At 46.8% G+C, this 18201-nt stretch overlaps 1 protein-coding gene across 1 annotated transcript in view; it reads right to left on the reverse strand.

The window, feature by feature from the left end:
- Window positions 1–2441: 2441 nt before the first annotated feature.
- Window positions 2442–18201, reverse strand: part of LOC140454442 (transmembrane protein 87A) — a 73199-nt gene continuing 57439 nt past the window's right edge. The window contains exons 16-21 of the mRNA XM_072549177.1: window positions 17718–17821; window positions 16278–16351; window positions 12953–13014; window positions 10373–10425; window positions 5835–5865; window positions 2442–4611 (exon numbers count right to left, since the gene is read on the reverse strand). Of these exons, the coding sequence (XP_072405278.1) occupies window positions 4570–4611; window positions 5835–5865; window positions 10373–10425; window positions 12953–13014; window positions 16278–16351; window positions 17718–17821 (366 nt within the window). The 3' untranslated portion in view covers window positions 2442–4569. The remainder of the gene's footprint in view (window positions 4612–5834; window positions 5866–10372; window positions 10426–12952; window positions 13015–16277; window positions 16352–17717; window positions 17822–18201) is intronic.

Below are 18201 nucleotides of genomic sequence, written 5' to 3' on the forward strand. Positions count from 1 at the left end.
CAGCTCAGGCCATGGGATGGGTGATACTGACGATAACTGCAGACAGGGGAAAGTAAGGGTTCAATCAGACTGGTGCAGTTGGTGGAGCTCTTTTAAACTTGGGGCTCAAGCTTGTTACTACAGGGGATCCTGGGTTGTGAATGTGTGTGGGGGGAGAGGCGGGGGGGGGGGGGGGGGGGGGGGGGGGGGAAAAGAGAGGGGGCTTGGTTTGGCTAAGGTTATGATGTACTCAATACACAAAGCCTGAACTGACAAGTTTCAGTCTCACCACCAAAAGCCCTCACCTTGACTGTAAACATATCCCCATAACTTCATTCCCAACATCCTGAAATACCAGAAGAAAACTTGTTGAACCCATTCCACGATTAAGTATTTACAGAAAAGCCCATCCAACAATAATTACGTACAATGCTAGTCTGTCTCTACTCAGCTAGACATCAATCTGTAGTTTATTTTTCTGGAACACAAACACATGACTTAGCGGCTGTTCAAGAGCCTTCAGAGTCTCCTATACAGCAGGACGCAGTCAGGTTATGGTCAGTTGGTTTCCAAAAGGATTGGACATAAAAGAATCTCCCCTCAGTACAGCTGTGGGCTGTGATTGAATTTAAACACACATCCAAACACAGGAGGTTTAACCTCGAGGCTTCCAGTTCCACAAATGGACACGTGGAACAATTTATCACCTGCAGCCACACTAGCACGCTCCCTCCCCCAACTACAATCTCCAAATTAGAGACACCCTGCTCAGTGGGTATTTGTTGGTAGAAGCTTCGGCCCTTGCCCAGGAAAACTTCCAAATAGTACAGTCCCATAAATAGTACAGAAAATAAACACTACAGACCCATTGAATGTCAATATAAGCAAAGCCGCTTGAAGAAAACTCTCATTCAGAGGGGTTTGGATGAAATGGTGCTATACCACCCTAGCACTTAATCCACACAATTTCTGTTTCACTTTATCAGAATGCAGTGACTGAGGGATGGTGGAAAAATGCATGAAGATGAAGGTGGAAAGGGCGGGGCAGATGATAGAGAGAAAAGTGAAAAGATCCATTTTACATCCTTGGAACTAAAAGGTGTCCAGGACACACTGGTCAACAGTATCAGAAAGGTTACCATGTGATGGCTTGTGACCACAGTTACCCAGGATGTCTCTGCAATACAACTGCAAGTGAATAGTGTCTGATCAGTTGCTGAGCTGGCCCCAAGTGAAGTAATCAATTTGCAGTCATGTTACAAAAACATAATACTGTACCATCACACTGATCGAAATGCAAGTTCAGGGGCTTGGGACTGCACTTGAAGTCTAACATCCAGGTCACCAGATCTGCCCCCTGACCCTCCCAAATTTGGAAGCTTGCTGTCCTCTGTCTCACAATGTCAAAGACAGCTCATTTAACACAAAAAAAACAAAGTGCTGGAGAAACTCAGGTCTGGCTCCATCTGTGGAGAGAGAGAGAGAGAGAGAGAGAGAGAAAGTTAACATTTCAAGTCCTGTGAATGTTCTGATGAAAGGTCACAGGATTTGAAACGTTCATTCTGTTTCTCTCTCCACAGATGCTGTCAGACCGGCCAAGTTTCTCGAGCACATCAGTGTTTCAGATGGCCATCATCCGCTGTTTTGTTTCATTGTACAGTTTGAATCATCTGTTCTCTTGGTAAGACTCCCAGACTGAGGTTAGACCTCTCCCAGGATCTGGAAACAACATTGTTCCAACATGGACACCTGAGCAAGTATCTCCCACAGTCCACAGGAATCTAAAATCTTTGCCTTTTTATCATTCTTTCAGGGGATGGAGGTATTGACGGTACAGCCATCATTTATTACTCATTTCTAACCTAGGCCATCTCAGAGATCCCCTTTACTAAAGATCTGAACCTTCCCCAAGGATAGTATCGATCTGATGGGTTTTTACATCAATTGCTGATGGTTTCATGGTCACTATCGCTGAGACGAGCTTTCCATTACAAATTTATTATTCAAATGTACATTCCAGCAGTTGCTGCAGTGGGATACAAACCCATAGTCATAGAGATGTACAGCATGAAAACAGATCCTTAGTCTGAACCTCTGGATGACCAGCCCAGGCCTCCAGATTATTAGTCCAGTGAGATCACCATTAAGCAGATATTGCTGGCAAGTGCTTACAGGAAGGGGACTGTGAAATCTGAACTGCACTATTCAGGAACTCCTGCCCTGAATCTATGGAAACCTGGCTGGAAGTGTACCTTTTAAGCATATCGTTTTACAACCATGTAATTGTATAATAATGAATTTCTGCCCTCAACAGCATAATGCTGTTATACACATCAGATCAGGAGACAGATGAAAATTGATGCATTTTAGCGACAGCTGCACAGAACAGGCATAACAGGCCCAAAGTAGGCAGTGCTTCATTTACCTCAAATAGCAACACCAAATATAGCCACAATAGTTGCTTCATTAAAGACACAATTTTATGAAATGATTTATTGATTCTTCACAGAAACAGTACAAATCTGCTGACAATACCTTTCAATACCAATGCTGTGTTTATCTGATGTGAAGTCAGTAAGCAGTTCACATGCACATCTTTGTGGGTGTAACTGCACTCTGAGCAATCTGGAATCAGTCTCGGCTTGTACTGGACAGTCACACTTTGGAATTCCCACCTTTAGTTTAGGTTTCAGATTACACAGTGGCTGTACTTGCAGCCTCTCTATGACCAGTTTACAACGTATTGCTGCCAGCCAGTAACAGATGCATCAACCACAGCCGCTTTTCTTGTTGCTGACTAAGGATAAACTACAACTCAAACTACGTGTTAATAAAATCGTGAAAAAAGTCAACGCATAATGCAATTCCCTACAAGGGACAGGCTTTGGAACTCAAGTTTTGAGGAAAACAATGCACAAATAAGGCATCAGAGGCCTGAATCTATCCTCACCCTAACTTGTACTGGGAAAAACATGGCCTATTTAAACTCATGCAAAAAAATGATCCTAGAACAACTGAAGGAAAACTGCACAATGAATCTTTCCACAGTAAAATTACAGATGAAAGTTCGGCTGCTGTTGAGAAGTTCAATGAAATAACCCTCAGTTTAGAGCAACAGGGAGGAAAACAAAGACGACACCCACTTGAAATATTTGGAAAAGTAAATTTAATATGAAATGTCGGCTTCGACCGAGGTATTTCACCTCAAAACCAGCTTAGGTAGTGTTCACTGGCTATTTCACCAGGAACATTGCTGTTAAAGCCAGGGCACACATTCATACACTTGACAGAAGTGACCAGAGACTGGTGACCATCCAGAAACATCTCATGCTGATGTGCTGCCGCAACAGCATTGGAGAGAATGAGGAAAAAAATATCAAAGCACAAATCGAGCAGTTGTGTCCAGATTTCCAGGGCAGTTGGGAGAAAGTTCCTAACCTACTCGATCAGATGTTTCCCAACAGCCATCAGTGGGGAGGAGAGGAGTGTCTAGTATGAGCTATGTGGTCTGCTCCTGTAACATTCAGAGAAAGCCCCCAAGAACAGGGTCTAAAATAAATCACCTGTAGAGATACTACACTGTAATGTTTGTTGGCAAGAGTCACACAGTCACTGCTGTCAGCCATGAACTTTCATCAGGAAAAACGCCCAAGATGGGGAGTCATCATTAACACGTGAGTAATGCATAGCTTGTTAGAGACTAGGAGCATCCTGAGGATAAAACGCCAGTATACATTTCAGAGTTCACAATAACGGTTTCTCTGACATATTATTAATGAGTTAAACATGTATCGGTCAACCTAGAACTCACCTGACGTGACTCAGGTGGGCTTATTTTTTTTGAAGGACAGCAGCATGTTAGAACAAGTACATTATGCCGTTAAGGTGCAGAAGTGTCCTTTTGAAGGCCACACAAGTTGAACCGTTAAGTAATCATGGGCTCGGCTACTTTGGGCAAAAATGCACACTTTGCAAACCGTTTGCAAATAGGTTTTCGGTTACAGATCCCAACAGTGAGTGGCAAGCACTTCCAAGATCGACAAGAATAGAGGGTATTGTGCACCTACCCTTTCTGGCACTCTTAAATATTGCTGAAATTATTGGCTTTGTTCCTTTTTAATATTGGTCTTAAGTTAATGAACAAAAAGCTATTTGTGTATAGACAGGCATGGACGTACCATATCTAAGAATTCAGCCCAACCACCTTCATATACAGGTGGTACATATTTTCCAATGCCCAGGCTGGTTTCACTGGCACAATTACTTTGCCCAGCTCGGTCCATCACACTCCCATGCACAGAACACCTTGACTCCAAAGAATTCTGCTGGTGGTATTTCATCGAATTTAAACCGAGTTTCAGAGGAATGGAGTGAAAGTAAAAGCAGTGCTTAAAAAAAAAGGTTTCATAAAATGGATTAGCCGAATGGTTCCAAAATGAAAAATGATGTTTTCATGCCTTTTCAAAAAGCCACAAAGAACATTTCAGATGTTCTTTCATTTTCTTTTAAATAAAAATAGCCAAAAGTTAAATCTGTCGCAGAAGATGATTTGGATTTCAAAAGCAAAGCTTTGCCTGTAACAATTAGCAGTTATTCCATTTTGGAGATTTCAAACTTGGTCGTCATTATTTCCTGAAACAGGACAAAAGAAAATTGAATGAATCACTAGAATTAAAATTGCAAATGTTTAGTTAGCCACTGCTGAGTCTACCTTGATTTAGTCAAAATCAGCACAAACTGCTCAATGGATAATGGAATTTTAAGCGCAAATCACATTTCTAAACTTTCTGCGCTGTGAGCACAACCTCAAAATGGAGCACACCTGGAAATCAAAAGAATCACCGTTGGGATTTTCTGCCAAATGTAGTTGCATACAGGCTTCCAAGGAGTAGCTAAACATTAAGCTTTACTCTTTTGAGCAATTATAACTAAAGAATATTTTAAAAGCTCCGAAATATTAATTTGATAAAAATCTGTACTTGAAATAAACATTTCTGTATATCTTTACACCATTTTCACTCATTTAAAATTTAATTATTGACAGATACATGACTGAGGCACTGATATAATAGTTCTGGGTGCATCAATCAGACCACACTAAATTACGAATTCAACTATGATCAATGACTTTGTTTTCTCAAATCAAAATTGAACAGAAACAACCTGCTCAACTGCATTGTTTGCAACGGTTTTTTGCATTTGGCAAAACAAGCGACATTCATCAAACACAAAGGGGGAAAGAAACACCTACCGAAATGGGTGTAATTGGCAGCCAGACTGCCTGTTGTGGAAAACTTAAACTCTACCTCCTTGTGTTTTCGACATGTTGAAACATTTTTTTCCCTCCCACCCCACATAAGGGATTATCCCAAACTCCTGGCCACACCTTGCTACTTCAGGTGAAAGAGGAGATATGGACAGCAACCACTAAGCTGCACTCGGTTTCCACTGTAGAGAGGCTTGAGTGCTGTAGTTTTGCCCAGGAATGACAGTAGTTCATGGCTGGTTATCCATTGCTGTGGAATTCTAGTGATATCACTCCTACCCATACCTCAGCTAAGACCAACCAACTCTACCCTGATTAGAATGTAGGCCAAGAGGCTGGTATCTGTTGGGCTCAATCACATTCAGTTGTTAGCAACAGGATCTCCTGGCACTTCATTTAGTGCTGAAGCATTAGCAAAGTTCAATATGGAACAGTTAAAGGTAACTGTTCCAGGCCAACTCTGTTCTGAGGAAGGGTCACTTCACCTGAAACGTTAACTCTCATTTCTCTCACAGATGCTGAGCATTTCCAGCCATTTCTGTTTCGGTTATGATTAAAAGTAAAGCAGGCAACAGAAGCAATATTTTACCTCATCTGAATCCAGCAAGCTTGGCAATGCACTGGAAAACAAGAGGGAGAAAATAAAGAAGCAAAGTTAAGAAAAAAAATTTGATGAGTCTCTGTTCAGCAATCATCAATAGGTGGCAAAATAGGACATAAACTGAGTACAACCTGCTGAGGTCGAAGGAACATACCCAACCACACAGGCACCAACCCCCCCCCTCTCCACCGCACACGCCCCGTGTCCCCCTCCCTCTCTCCACCGCACACGCCCCGTGTCCCCCTCCCTCTCTCCACCGCACACGCCCCGTGTCCCCCTCCCTCTCTCCACCGCACACGCCCCGTGTCCCCCTCCCCCTCTCCACCGCACACGCCCCGTGTCCCCCTCCCTCTCTCCACCGCACACGCCCCGTGTCCCCCTCCCCCTCTCCACCGCACACGCCCCGTGTCCCCCTCCCTCTCTCCACCGCACACGCCCGTGTCCCCCCCTCCCCCTCTCCACCGCACACGCCCCGTGTCCCCCTCCCCCTCTCCACCGCACACGCCCCGTGTCCCCCTCCCCCTCTCCACCGCACACGCCCGTGTCCCCCCCTCCCCCTCTCCACCGCACACGCCCGTGTCCCCCCCTCCCCCTCTCCACCGCACACGCCCCGCGTCCCCCTCCCTCTCTCCACCGCACACGCCCGTGTCCCCCCCTCCCCCTCTCCACCGCACACGCCCCGTGTCCCCCCCTCCCCCTCTCCACCGCACACGCCCCGTGTCCCCCCCTCCCCCTCTCCACCGCACACGCCCCGCGTCCCCCTCCCTCTCTCCACCGCACACGCCCCGTGTCCCCCTCCCCCTCTCCACCGCACACGCCCGTGTCCCCCCCTCCCCCTCTCCACCGCACACGCCCCGTGTCCCCCCCTCCCCCTCTCCACCGCACACGCCCCGTGTCCCCCCCTCCCCCTCTCCACCGCACACGCCCCGCGTCCCCCTCCCTCTCTCCACCGCACACGCCCCGCGTCCCCCTCCCTCTCTCCACCGCACACGCCCCGTGTCCCCCCCTCCCTCTCTCCACCGCACACGCCCCGCGTCCCCCTCCCTCTCTCCACCGCACACGCCCCGCGTCCCCCTCCCCACCGCACACGCCCCGTGTCCCCCTCCCCCTCTCCACCGCACACGCCCCGCGTCCCCCTCCCCCTCTCCACCGCACACGCCCCGCGTCCCCCTCCCTCTCTCCACCGCACACGCCCCGCGTCCCCCTCCCTCTCTCCACCGCACACGCCCCACGTCCCCCTCCCTCTCTCCACCGCACACGCCCCGCGTCCCCCTCCCTCTCTCCACCGCACACGCCCGTGTCCCCCCCTCCCCCTCTCCACCGCACACGCCCCGTGTCCCCCTCCCCCTCTCCACCGCACACGCCCCGTGTCCCCCCCTCCCCCTCTCCACCGCACACGCCCGTGTCCCCCCCTCCCCCTCTCCACCGCACACGCCCCGCGTCCCCCTCCCTCTCTCCACCGCACACGCCCGTGTCCCCCCCTCCCCCTCTCCACCGCACACGCCCCGTGTCCCCCCCTCCCCCTCTCCACCGCACACGCCCCGTGTCCCCCCCTCCCCCTCTCCACCGCACACGCCCCGCGTCCCCCTCCCTCTCTCCACCGCACACGCCCCGTGTCCCCCCCTCCCTCTCTCCACCGCACACGCCCCGCGTCCCCCTCCCTCTCTCCACCGCACACGCCCCGCGTCCCCCTCCCCACCGCACACGCCCCGTGTCCCCCTCCCCCTCTCCACCGCACACGCCCCGCGTCCCCCTCCCTCTCTCCACCGCACACGCCCCGCGTCCCCCTCCCTCTCTCCACCGCACACGCCCCGCGTCCCCCTCCCTCTCTCCACCGCACACGCCCCGCGTCCCCCTCCCCCTCTCCACCGCTCACGCCCCGTGTCCCCCTCCCTCTCTCCACCGCACACGCCCCGTGTCCCCCTCCCTCTCTCCACCGCACACGCCCGTGTCCCCCCCCTCCCCCTCTCCACCGCACACGCCCCGTGTCCCCCTCCCTCTCTCCACCGCACACGCCCCGTGTCCCCCTCCCTCTCTCCACCGCACACGCCCCGTGCACCCTCCCTCTCTCCACCGCACATGCCCGTGTCCCCCTCCCTCTCCACCGCACACGCCCGTGTCCCCCTCCCTCTCCACCGCACACGCCCGTGTCCCCCCCTCCCCCTCTCCACCGCACACGCCCCGTGTCCCCCTCCCTCTCTCCACCGCACACGCCCCGTGTCCCCCTCCCTCTCTCCACCGCACACGCCCCGTGTCCCCCTCCCTCTCTCCACCGCACACGCCCCGTGCACCCTCCCTCTCCACCGCACACGCCCCGTGCACCCTCCCTCTCCACCGCACACGCCCCGTGCACCCTCCCTCTCCACCGCACACGCCCCGTGCACCCTCCCTCTCCACCGCACACGCCCCGTGCACCCTCCCTCTCCACCGCACACGCCCCGTGCACCCTCCCTCTCCACCGCACACGCCCCGTGCACCCCGTCCACTGCACATGCCCCGCATCCCCCCTCTCTCTCCACCACATGTCCCAAGCTCTCCCCATCCTGCAGTCCCTCACTCCTCCCACACTCTCACTAAGCCAGCCGTCCCAAACTTACACTGTCCTGCCTCAACTCGTTCACTCCCCTGTTCTCCACCTCAGGGTCTGTACAGCTTGATTCTTTCACTGCACTGGACACTGGGATGCATTGTCAGTCCACCTTGCCCAAGCTGGCCCAGACACTGGTGCTGTCAGTCCTGCTCCTTCTCACTGCCCAAAACAGTTTGCTATCATAGGCTCCCCGCTGACTGCTAAAGGAGCATGTCATTGGCAAATGCAGGGAGCCAGCAGCCCGTGATTGGAGAAGCAACTCTCCAGCAGTATTCAAATCTACTTTCTTGTCCATTCTTCTGCATATCATGGACCAACTCTCTGGGAGAAAGTGAGGACTGCAGATGCTGGAGATCAGTCGAGAGTGTGCTGCTGGGAAAGCACAGCAGGTCAGGCAGCGTCCGAGGAGCAGGAGAATCGATGCTTCAGGCATAAGCCCTTCCTGATCGTTGATTCTCTTGCTTCTCGGATGCTGCCTGGCTTGCTGTGCTTTTCCAGCAGCACACTCTCGACCAAGTCTCTGGGGCTAGAGAGACAGTCTCTATGTGCTACATTCTGGCCCACAAGCCACCTGTTCCACAATCTAGTTGTAGAGAAATAACAGACTAATCAATCCCTTGTTAAAGTGGAGAACTCTTTCCTTTGTCTTCATGGAAATTTGCTCGAAATGTATAGTGTCAGTCACCCAAGGAAGTTTCAACCTGAATAACATCCAGCATTTCAGATGGTGTTGTAAAGGCATGGGCACAGTGGAGCATCACGACATAAAGCACTAAATGGCCAGTTTGGACAGAACAATGCAGGCTATTTGACTGTGGTTGGCATCACAGTTGAGCCCAATCCTGTTCATATACATGCATCTTCTGTACTGTACAGCAACCTGGACTAGAACTCTTGGTTAATTTTTCTTCTCCATATCCAAGGATACAGAGATCTATGTTGACATCTCAACAACATTGAGATCAGACAACTGTACATAAATTAGCATTAAAACCAGAGGCCTTCATGTCTATACAGCTTCGTTCTACACTGGTTGGAACCAGTGTGCACACGGTGCTGTAATAGTGACTGCTCAATCTGTAGGGTCAGTTTAAAATGAGTACATTACCACCAAACCAGGCAGGAGAGTCTGTAAATTTAAAATTCATATGAAGCAACAGCAATAAAACCATTCTTTGGACTCAGACCTCCTTATAGCTGGCCACCGTAGGGCCGAGTAAAAGCAACACATTTATATAACGCCTTTTATGACCTCAGATTCCTAGCTAATTAATTAAGTCTTTTTCCGAGCGTAATCAGTAGTGTAATACTGGGAACACTACACACAACCTTAGCTCCAACAATTAGCAATGAGTTGGGTTGAGAGATAAATATCGAGGAGAACGCCCACAGTGGCAAACAGGGTCCGGGTTTAACATCTCATCGTTCAGACTGGACACCCCACAATGCTCCCTCTGTGCGACTTTTGTGGGTCAGCCTTGATTTATGTTTCCTCTTTATTCTTCCAAAGATTGCAGGGATTGGTATTTGATACCCACCCTTGAACTGGTCAGACTATCTCACAGAGTTAGGAGTCTACCATATTGCTGTGGCTCTGGAGTCACACGCAGTTCAGACCAAGTGAGGATGGCAGATTTCCTTCCCGAAAAGGACATCAGTAAAACCAGATTGATTCCTACGACAATTATCAGAGGTTAGAGAGTTGGCATTAGCTTTCGAACAGCTAGCTTTTAATTCCAGATTTTACTGAACTGAATTCTGCTATGGTGGGACTCAAATATGTTTCCAGAACAGGCTGAAGAAACTAAGCTGTTCTGAAGAGTCATATTGGACTCAAAAGAATAACTGCAGAAACATGGGTAACCCTCTGAAATCGCAAAACACCAAAGGTGGGACAGTTGGGGAGGAGTGGGGATATCAGCTTCGAGAGACTTACACATCAGTCAGTGAGGCTGGGATATTCTCTTCGACCCACTTGAGGTCTTCATCCTGCAAAATTCCAAACATTCATGTTACAGCACAGGGGTCAGTGATCTTTACTTCCCATTGGCTCACCAATTACATCGGTTTGGCAGCAACAACAAAAAGCTCTTTCAGCTCAGCCAGCACGTTCGACACAGCTAAGATTGTTTATGTATACATTCTCTACACCATGGTCAAAATCACGCATCTTCCCAAGTCTGGCAATAGAGAGAAAAACCCAAGAAATTCCCCTCCAATCCAGGGCATCATCTGATACTCCAAAAACAGATATAGTTGGAGGCTTCAGAACACTTCACTGAATCCAAAACTTCAACTCTGCTCTCTCTTCAGACAGAGTTGTAGAACGTAGAGAGAACTCTTTGGCCCAACTCGTCCATTCCAACCAGATATCCGAAATTAATCTAGCCCAGCATTTAACTCATATCCCTCTAAACCCTTCCTATTCATATGACCATCCAGATGCCTTTTAAATGCTGTAATTGAATCAGCCTCCACCACTGCCTCTGCCAGTTCGTTCCATACACGCACCACCGTGTGTGTGAAAACTTTGCCCCTCAGGTCGCTTTTAAATCTCTTTCCCAGGATAGCGGAGTCCAAAGGTAGAGGGTATAGGTTTTTAATGAGAGGGAAAAGACCTTGCCTATTTATTCTTTCTATGTGCCTCATCATTTTATAAACCTCTACAGAGGTCACCCTTCAGCATCCACCTCTCCAGGGAATAGTCCCAGCATGTTCAGCCACTCTCTATAGCTCAAACACTCCACTCTCCCAGCAACATGTCTGTAAATCGCTTCCGTATCCTTTTAAGTTTAACAACATCTTTCCTACAGCAGGGAGACCAGAATTGAACTCTGCTCCTAAAATGGCCGAACCAATGTCCTGTACAGCTGCAACATGACATCCAACTCCTATCCCCAATGTACTAACCAATAAAGACAAACACTTTCTTCACTGGCCTGTTCACCTGCAACGCCACCTCTAGGAACTATGAACCTGCATCCCAAGGCCTTTCAGTTCAGCAGAATGCCCAATGACTTGACCATTTCGTATAAAAGTCCTACCTTGATTTGCTTTTCCAAAATGCAACACCTCTCATTTATATAAATTAAACTCCGTCTGCCACTCCTTGGCCCATTTGATCAATGTCCCATTGTACTCTGAGATACCCTTCTTCACTGTCCACTACACCACCAATTTTGCGGTCATCTGCAAACTTACTAAGTATACATCCTATGTTCACATCCAAATCATTTATAGAAATGACAAAAAGCAGTGAACCCAGCATCGATCCTTGAGGCACATCACTGGGGACAGGCCTCCAGTTTGAAAAGCAACACTCCACAATACCATCTCCTACCTTCAAGCCAATTTTGTCTCCAAATGGCTAGCTCTCCCTAGATTCCACTGATGTAACTTTGCTAACCAGTCTACCATGCAGAACTCTGTCGAATGCCTTACTGAACGGTGTTGCCAGACCTGCTCAGTTTCTCCAGCAACCTGTTTTTCTTTCAGATTTCCAGCATCAGTAGTTCTTGGTTTTATTTTATTTGATAATCCAATGTTGTGTTTTAACATGGAAATCGAACTGGTAGCTATTTTCCATCTGATTGACATTTCTGTACGGATGCTAGTCTCTGTAGTGTGGCAGGTTGCAGGGAGTAACACCAAGATCCAGGATATGAAGGTACCCAGAGCAACAAGTAGGTCCAACTGAACAGACTGTTTGCTCCCCTATGCTTTTTCACAGCTCCCTGGCTTCAGCTATCTGTAAGCTGGCCAGCCTAATAAGCACCAAATCATCATCTTCAATCTTGCAAAAGTAACAGTGCCTTCTTAAAGTTCAGGAATGGCTGTACATGTGTAACCACTGAGCCTATTTACACCAATACAGGTTTGAATTATCAAAGTGGAAAAGCTGGATCAATAATGGTATATGGTCACAAATAGACTCAAGTGTTTGATGATGGAGAGGGCAGATGAGGCATGCTCCAGTTCTGCATATTAAAAGCATTACAGGCAGCACAGGAAGATTTTGGCTGAATCTTATTTTCTAAGAAATCCTAAGAATGTCTGTGTTTGAATTAGCATTTTAATTTATTTCAAAATAAGAAAATAAAGAACATTTTATTTTAACCCCACGTTTACCTCGCTAATGCATAGTGAACAGGGGAAATCTTGCCCCCAGGTGGTGGAATATCAGGAGCACACTCACTGTTTTGCATTCACCCACAGAAACTGTGCAGATTGATTCCTTTTGCACTCAATTGGAAACATTAAGCTCAGAGAGACTGGTGGACACATGCACAGATTCAACATGATGCTGTTGTCACCAATTCTCAGAATAGTGGTCCCAAGATTTCATGTAGTTAAAATGGACTAACCATGTTTTTTTTTCCCCCCTTGAGTTACAAGCAAGCAGTGTTAAAGTCTGAAGTTGTCTCAAAGTGGCTGTAGGGAGAACACCAATAGCAAAGGTCAACCTGATAAAGCAAAAGTTTTTTGCACTGGGTAGCAACAATGAAAACTCACTCACCATTTTGTTGGGTTTGACTGTGCCATTAGACTCCGATTTTATGGGTCTTATCTTCATTCCCTCTGAAGATAGAAGAAATAATTAAAGCATTAACGGTGTCAAAGAATTGAAGATAGTGAATGCAGAGTAATGTGTTGTACGCAATGCAGAAACCATACTCAACAGCTTAAATTTATAAACTGTTGTCCCTCTTGGGTAAACCAGCAGTCGTGAGCAAATCATTTCAAACATGTAATTGCTTAGCAATCTCATTAGTAACTGGCAGTGAGGGTTATTTGTTAGGCATTGCATTTCATGGACACACCTTGATTGAAAATTAAAGACTTACACCCTAGAACCCTTTCCAAGACCTTAAATGTCCAAAAAGTACTTCACTGGTAATGAACAATTCAAGTGTTCTAACTATTGTAAGACAATCCAGAGACCAAGGCAATGCTTCTGAGAACCCAAGTTCAAATCCCACCATGGCAGTCAGTGGAAACTGAATTCAAGAAAAATCTGGAATTAACAGTCTAATAATGATCATGAAACTGTTGCTGATTGTTGGAAAAACCCATCTGATTCACTGTAGTGAAGGAATTCCGCTGTCCTTATCTGTTTTACCTGTTACTGTTGACCCAGTGGTTGACTTTTTATTGCCTAGGGCTGGGCAGTAAATGCTGGCCTGGGCAGCAATGTCCACATCCTCTGAATGAATTAAAAAAAACACACCCTGAGCAACTCCTGCAGTCCTTCTACTAAAATGAATTACCTCCAATAGCCACAATCATTGTCCTTTGTCCTCGATATGATTCCAACTCGTGAACAATTTTCCCTAGATTCCTACTGACTCTAGCTCTGCTAGGGTCCTTGATGCCACATTCAGTCAAATGCAGTCTTGCTGACAGGGTAGTGACTTGCCCCTCTACACTGGAATTCATCTTTTGTCTGCATTTGAATCAAGGCTGTAATGAGGTAAAGAGCCAAATGGCCCTCGCAGAACACAAACTGAACGTCAGAAACAGATGTTGCTTGAAAAGCTCAACAGGTCTGGCAGCATCTGTTGATGGAAATCAGAGTGACCCTTCCTCAGAATGTCTGGAAGTAGTTTATTTCTCTACAATTGCCACTGCATTAGTGATTACTTGGGTGGCATGGTGGCTCAGTGGTTAGCACTGCTGCTTCACAGCATCAGAGACCCGGGTTCAATTCCCGCCTCAGGCGACTGTCTGTGGGGAGTTTGCACATTCGCCCCCTGTCTGCATGGGTTTCCTCAGAGTTCTCTGGTTTCCTCCCACAGTCCAAAAAATGTGCAGGTAAGGGTGAATTGGTCATGCTAAATTGCCTGTAGTGGTAGGTGAAGTAGTAAATGTAGGAGAATGGGTCTGGGTGGTTGCTCTTCAGAGGCCTGTTGCCACACTGTTAGTAATCTAATCTAAATACTTCTTCTGTGACTTTACTGATGATCGATCAGATTTGAGGGCAGTACTGGTTGTGATGATGCTGCTCTTTAAACAAGGTTACATTGCCCTTTGGTTTCTTTCAGGGAGGTCATAAAAGACAACTTAGACTTTTCGGAGTCTGTGAAGGGTTTAAGGGCTAATTTGATTATAGCTAACAGATACTACCTTCAGTTGGAAGGCTTTCAAGGTAAAAAAAAACACACTTGTACAATGAAAGGGGAGCGGCCAGTTCTCCCAGCTCAGCTTTTCTCTGGTTTTAGCACAGTAGGCTGCTGGACCGAAAGAAGATCTATGTTGGTACTCTCCCTCTCACATCTCTCCTTCAAGACGATGTTTGATTTAACTTTTTGTGCCCAGGGGGTTTATGGAGATTGTTGCAAGTATTTGAAACAGCATCATTAAGTTGGGAAGATCTGCTGGGTTTTCAGACAGGTTAAGTGATTCTGTTCTCTTTTGTTTGTTTCATTCAGTAATTTTGTCAATAAATTCTGTTTTGTTTGAAACTAAGTGGTTGGTCCAGCTGCATCTCTCCTGGAATATCCACTTTACACCTGCTTAAAACAACGAGCAAAGTTAGGGTCTGGGTTACATTCTTGAAATGTTTTGAGGAATCTAGCCTGGTCCGTAACACTGGCCACGTTGGATTTGTCCTGTATTTTTGCAGAAAGGACACACCTGAACAATTTTCCACATTGTTGGATAGATGCAAGGGAGATGCAAGATTTTGACACACGGATAGGGAAGGAATAGTGACACAGGTCTAAATCAGGATGATGGAACAGTTTAATAAGGGGCACAAACAGTTGTTAAGTACAAAGCCTTTCATATTATTCTTTCAGGGTCCTTAGCCTTTGCAGTGCTATAGTTTCCCCAGCTTGCCTCAGTTTTAGGAATGCTTGCTGCTGCTCTTGATATGCCTTCCTGCTCCCTTCATTCAACCAGAGCTGATCTCCCAGTTTCATGGTAACGGCAGAACAGTGATCTGCTGGGTTGTGAGGTTGCAAGTTCAATCCCAGTCTTATGACTTGCACTGCATCGTGGATGCTCAGTTTTGAGTTGTCAAATCTGTTTGAAGTCCGTCCCATTTAGCATAGTGATAATGCAATACAACATGATGCATTTTCATTGCGAAGGCAGTACTTTATCGTGACAAAGATTGTGAAATGGTCACTTTCACCAGCACTCTGATGGATAGTAGGATCTGCTACGTAGACTGGTAAGGATGAGATCAAGAACGCATTTCGCTCCTCAAAGACCTTTCCTCCTCAAAGATTTCTCCAAAGGGTGTTCAATGTACAGGAGTATTAATTTATCAACTTTGGAAAGGGGTGCAGAGTAACAGTATGGTTTCTTACCCATGTTTGACCTGAAGATGTAAGACTTTGTGGGGTCCAGCGCAAATGTTGAGGACATCCAGGGTCATTCCTGACTGTATACCAATGTTCTGTTACCTCTGGTGAGCCTGCCCTGCTGTTGGGACAGGATACATCCAGGGACAGTGATAGTGATTTCTATAATCATAATCATGGAATTGTATCCTACCAACTTGACTAGTCTGTAGACAGACCTTCCAATTTTGGTTGAAGTTAGAAAGGACGACTTTACAAAATTTACAGGACTTAGCATAATATTGTTATTTCTTAGGCGAGTCCCTCGGATTTCATTAATTTTTAAGAATGTAAGAGAAAATTAAAGAAAGGTAACAGCAGCATTGAGACAGCATCTTTTGTGACCTCGAGATATCATGATTCCCAACTCTACAAAATAAACTACATCAATTACTGCATTGGTCTTTGGTGCTTTGAGACACCAAGGCCATGAAAGGAAAATGAGTAACTATAGATTTATCCAGTGTGCCTTGATGTATTAACAGCCAAACTCACCAAAAGCCTCACTGATCAACTGTTCCTCTTCCTCTTCATCATCAACTTCATCTACCAATGGAGAATAAGAATATCTGCAAAACAATAAAGGATGGCAATATCACGGAAACCTGTAACTTCACACGTACAGAAAATCGTAGCATGGAAGACTGGACACAGCATATCTGCATCAGCTCACAAACAGCAAACCAATCAACTCTTCCTCCCTGTTTTCTCCGAAAAGCTCTGCAAATTATTTCTTTCCAAGTGTTAATCCAAATACTTTGATGGAGTTATCTCTTAAACTGCTTCCATCAAACTTTCAAGCAGCACAGTCAGCAAATCTCCCTCCAGTGACCTTTTCCCTTAAACCTGTACTCTGGTTCGACCCTTGTCAGTGGAAACAGTTTTGGTTTTAGTTTCAGTATTTCAAATCCCTCAATTAGATTTCCATGCAAACTTTCCGGTTTTAAGGAGTACCCCAATGTCTCTTTTCTCCAGTGAACTGAATCCTTTAGTGATGGTAACATCCTGGTAAACTTCCTCGGCAAACGCTGACCAGAGCACTGACAAGGCCACATTTGGAGTATTGTGTGCAGTTCTGGTCACCTTACTATAGAAAGGATATTATCAAACTAGAAAAAGTGCAGAAAAGATTTACCAGGACGCTACCTGGACGAGAAGGTTCGAGTTATGGGGAGAGCTGGAGAGGCTGGGACATTTTAACCTGGAGCGTAAGAGACTGAGGGATGACCTTATAGAGATCTGCAAAATCATTAGAAGCATAGATAAGGTAGATAGCCAACAGCTTCTCCCCCATGGTAAAGGAGTCTAAAACTAGACGGCACAGGTTTAAGGTGAGAGGAAAGAGATACAAAAATGTCCTGTGGGGCAATTTTTTAACCCAGAGGGTGGTGAGTATCTGGAATGGGCTGACAGGGTAGTGGAGGAGGCGAGTACCATTTTGTTATTTAAGAAACATTTGGACAGGTACATGGATGGGATAGGTATGGAGGGATATGGACCAAACGCAGGCAAATTGAAAAAACTGGGCGGCATGGGCAGGTTGGACTGAAGAGCCTGTTTCATGCTGCAAACCTCCATAACTTCATGAGATGCATCGCTAACTGAAGAAGGCAGCTTAAAAACTTGGTTGGGTGCATTCGACAAGGTGTCAGTTCAAACAGTGATTGAAGTCTTTATACAGTAAACTGTGAAGGAACTCTAATCTGTGCAGATTTTGATTCCAATATGAATTTGTTTCTGGTACAGTGTAGATCAAGGGTGGAGACTGATGCAAACCGGGGGGGGTGGGGGGAATAAATTCAGAATGTCACGCAAGGTTTTTAAATCTCCCGTTAAACCGTATCAATATTTGTGTGGTCTTGTTTTCCCCCCCAGAGTACAGATACTCAATGTGCTAGTGACAAGACATTGCACAAAGGATAACAGGGAACGTACCTCTGGTTACTTGCAGACGGCCTCCACAAGAACATTATGACAAGCAGTAAAACGGAGAAAAGAAACCGCCAGAATGCATCCTCTATCCACTGCTCCCTCCAATCCTGGGTCCAAAAACAAATAAAGCCTTGTTTACGGAGTGCACTGCAAGACTCAGACAGGTCATGACAAAGACTTGGTAAGTGCAATGGGCATCCTGCCTCAAGTGCCACATGCAAACAAAGCACAGCCAGTTAATTTATTTTAAGATTTGCTGATAAAAGACAGTGGGTCAAAGCTTTTAGTCATGCACTCATCAGGATATTTTGCATGAATACCAAAGAGGAATCAAAACAGTAAATCAGCAAATTCTGATTGGCAGATACATTGTCATGATGAATGCACCAGACAATTATAACAGTTAATGTTAAACGAAGCACATTATCTCTGATTGGCTAAGGCAAATTTGACTGCCCTCTGACTCACTCATCGGATAATCCTATAA

This window comes from Chiloscyllium punctatum, chromosome 29 (genome assembly GCF_047496795.1).
Source record: "Chiloscyllium punctatum isolate Juve2018m chromosome 29, sChiPun1.3, whole genome shotgun sequence".
Classification (NCBI taxonomy): Eukaryota; Metazoa; Chordata; class Chondrichthyes; order Orectolobiformes; family Hemiscylliidae; genus Chiloscyllium; species Chiloscyllium punctatum.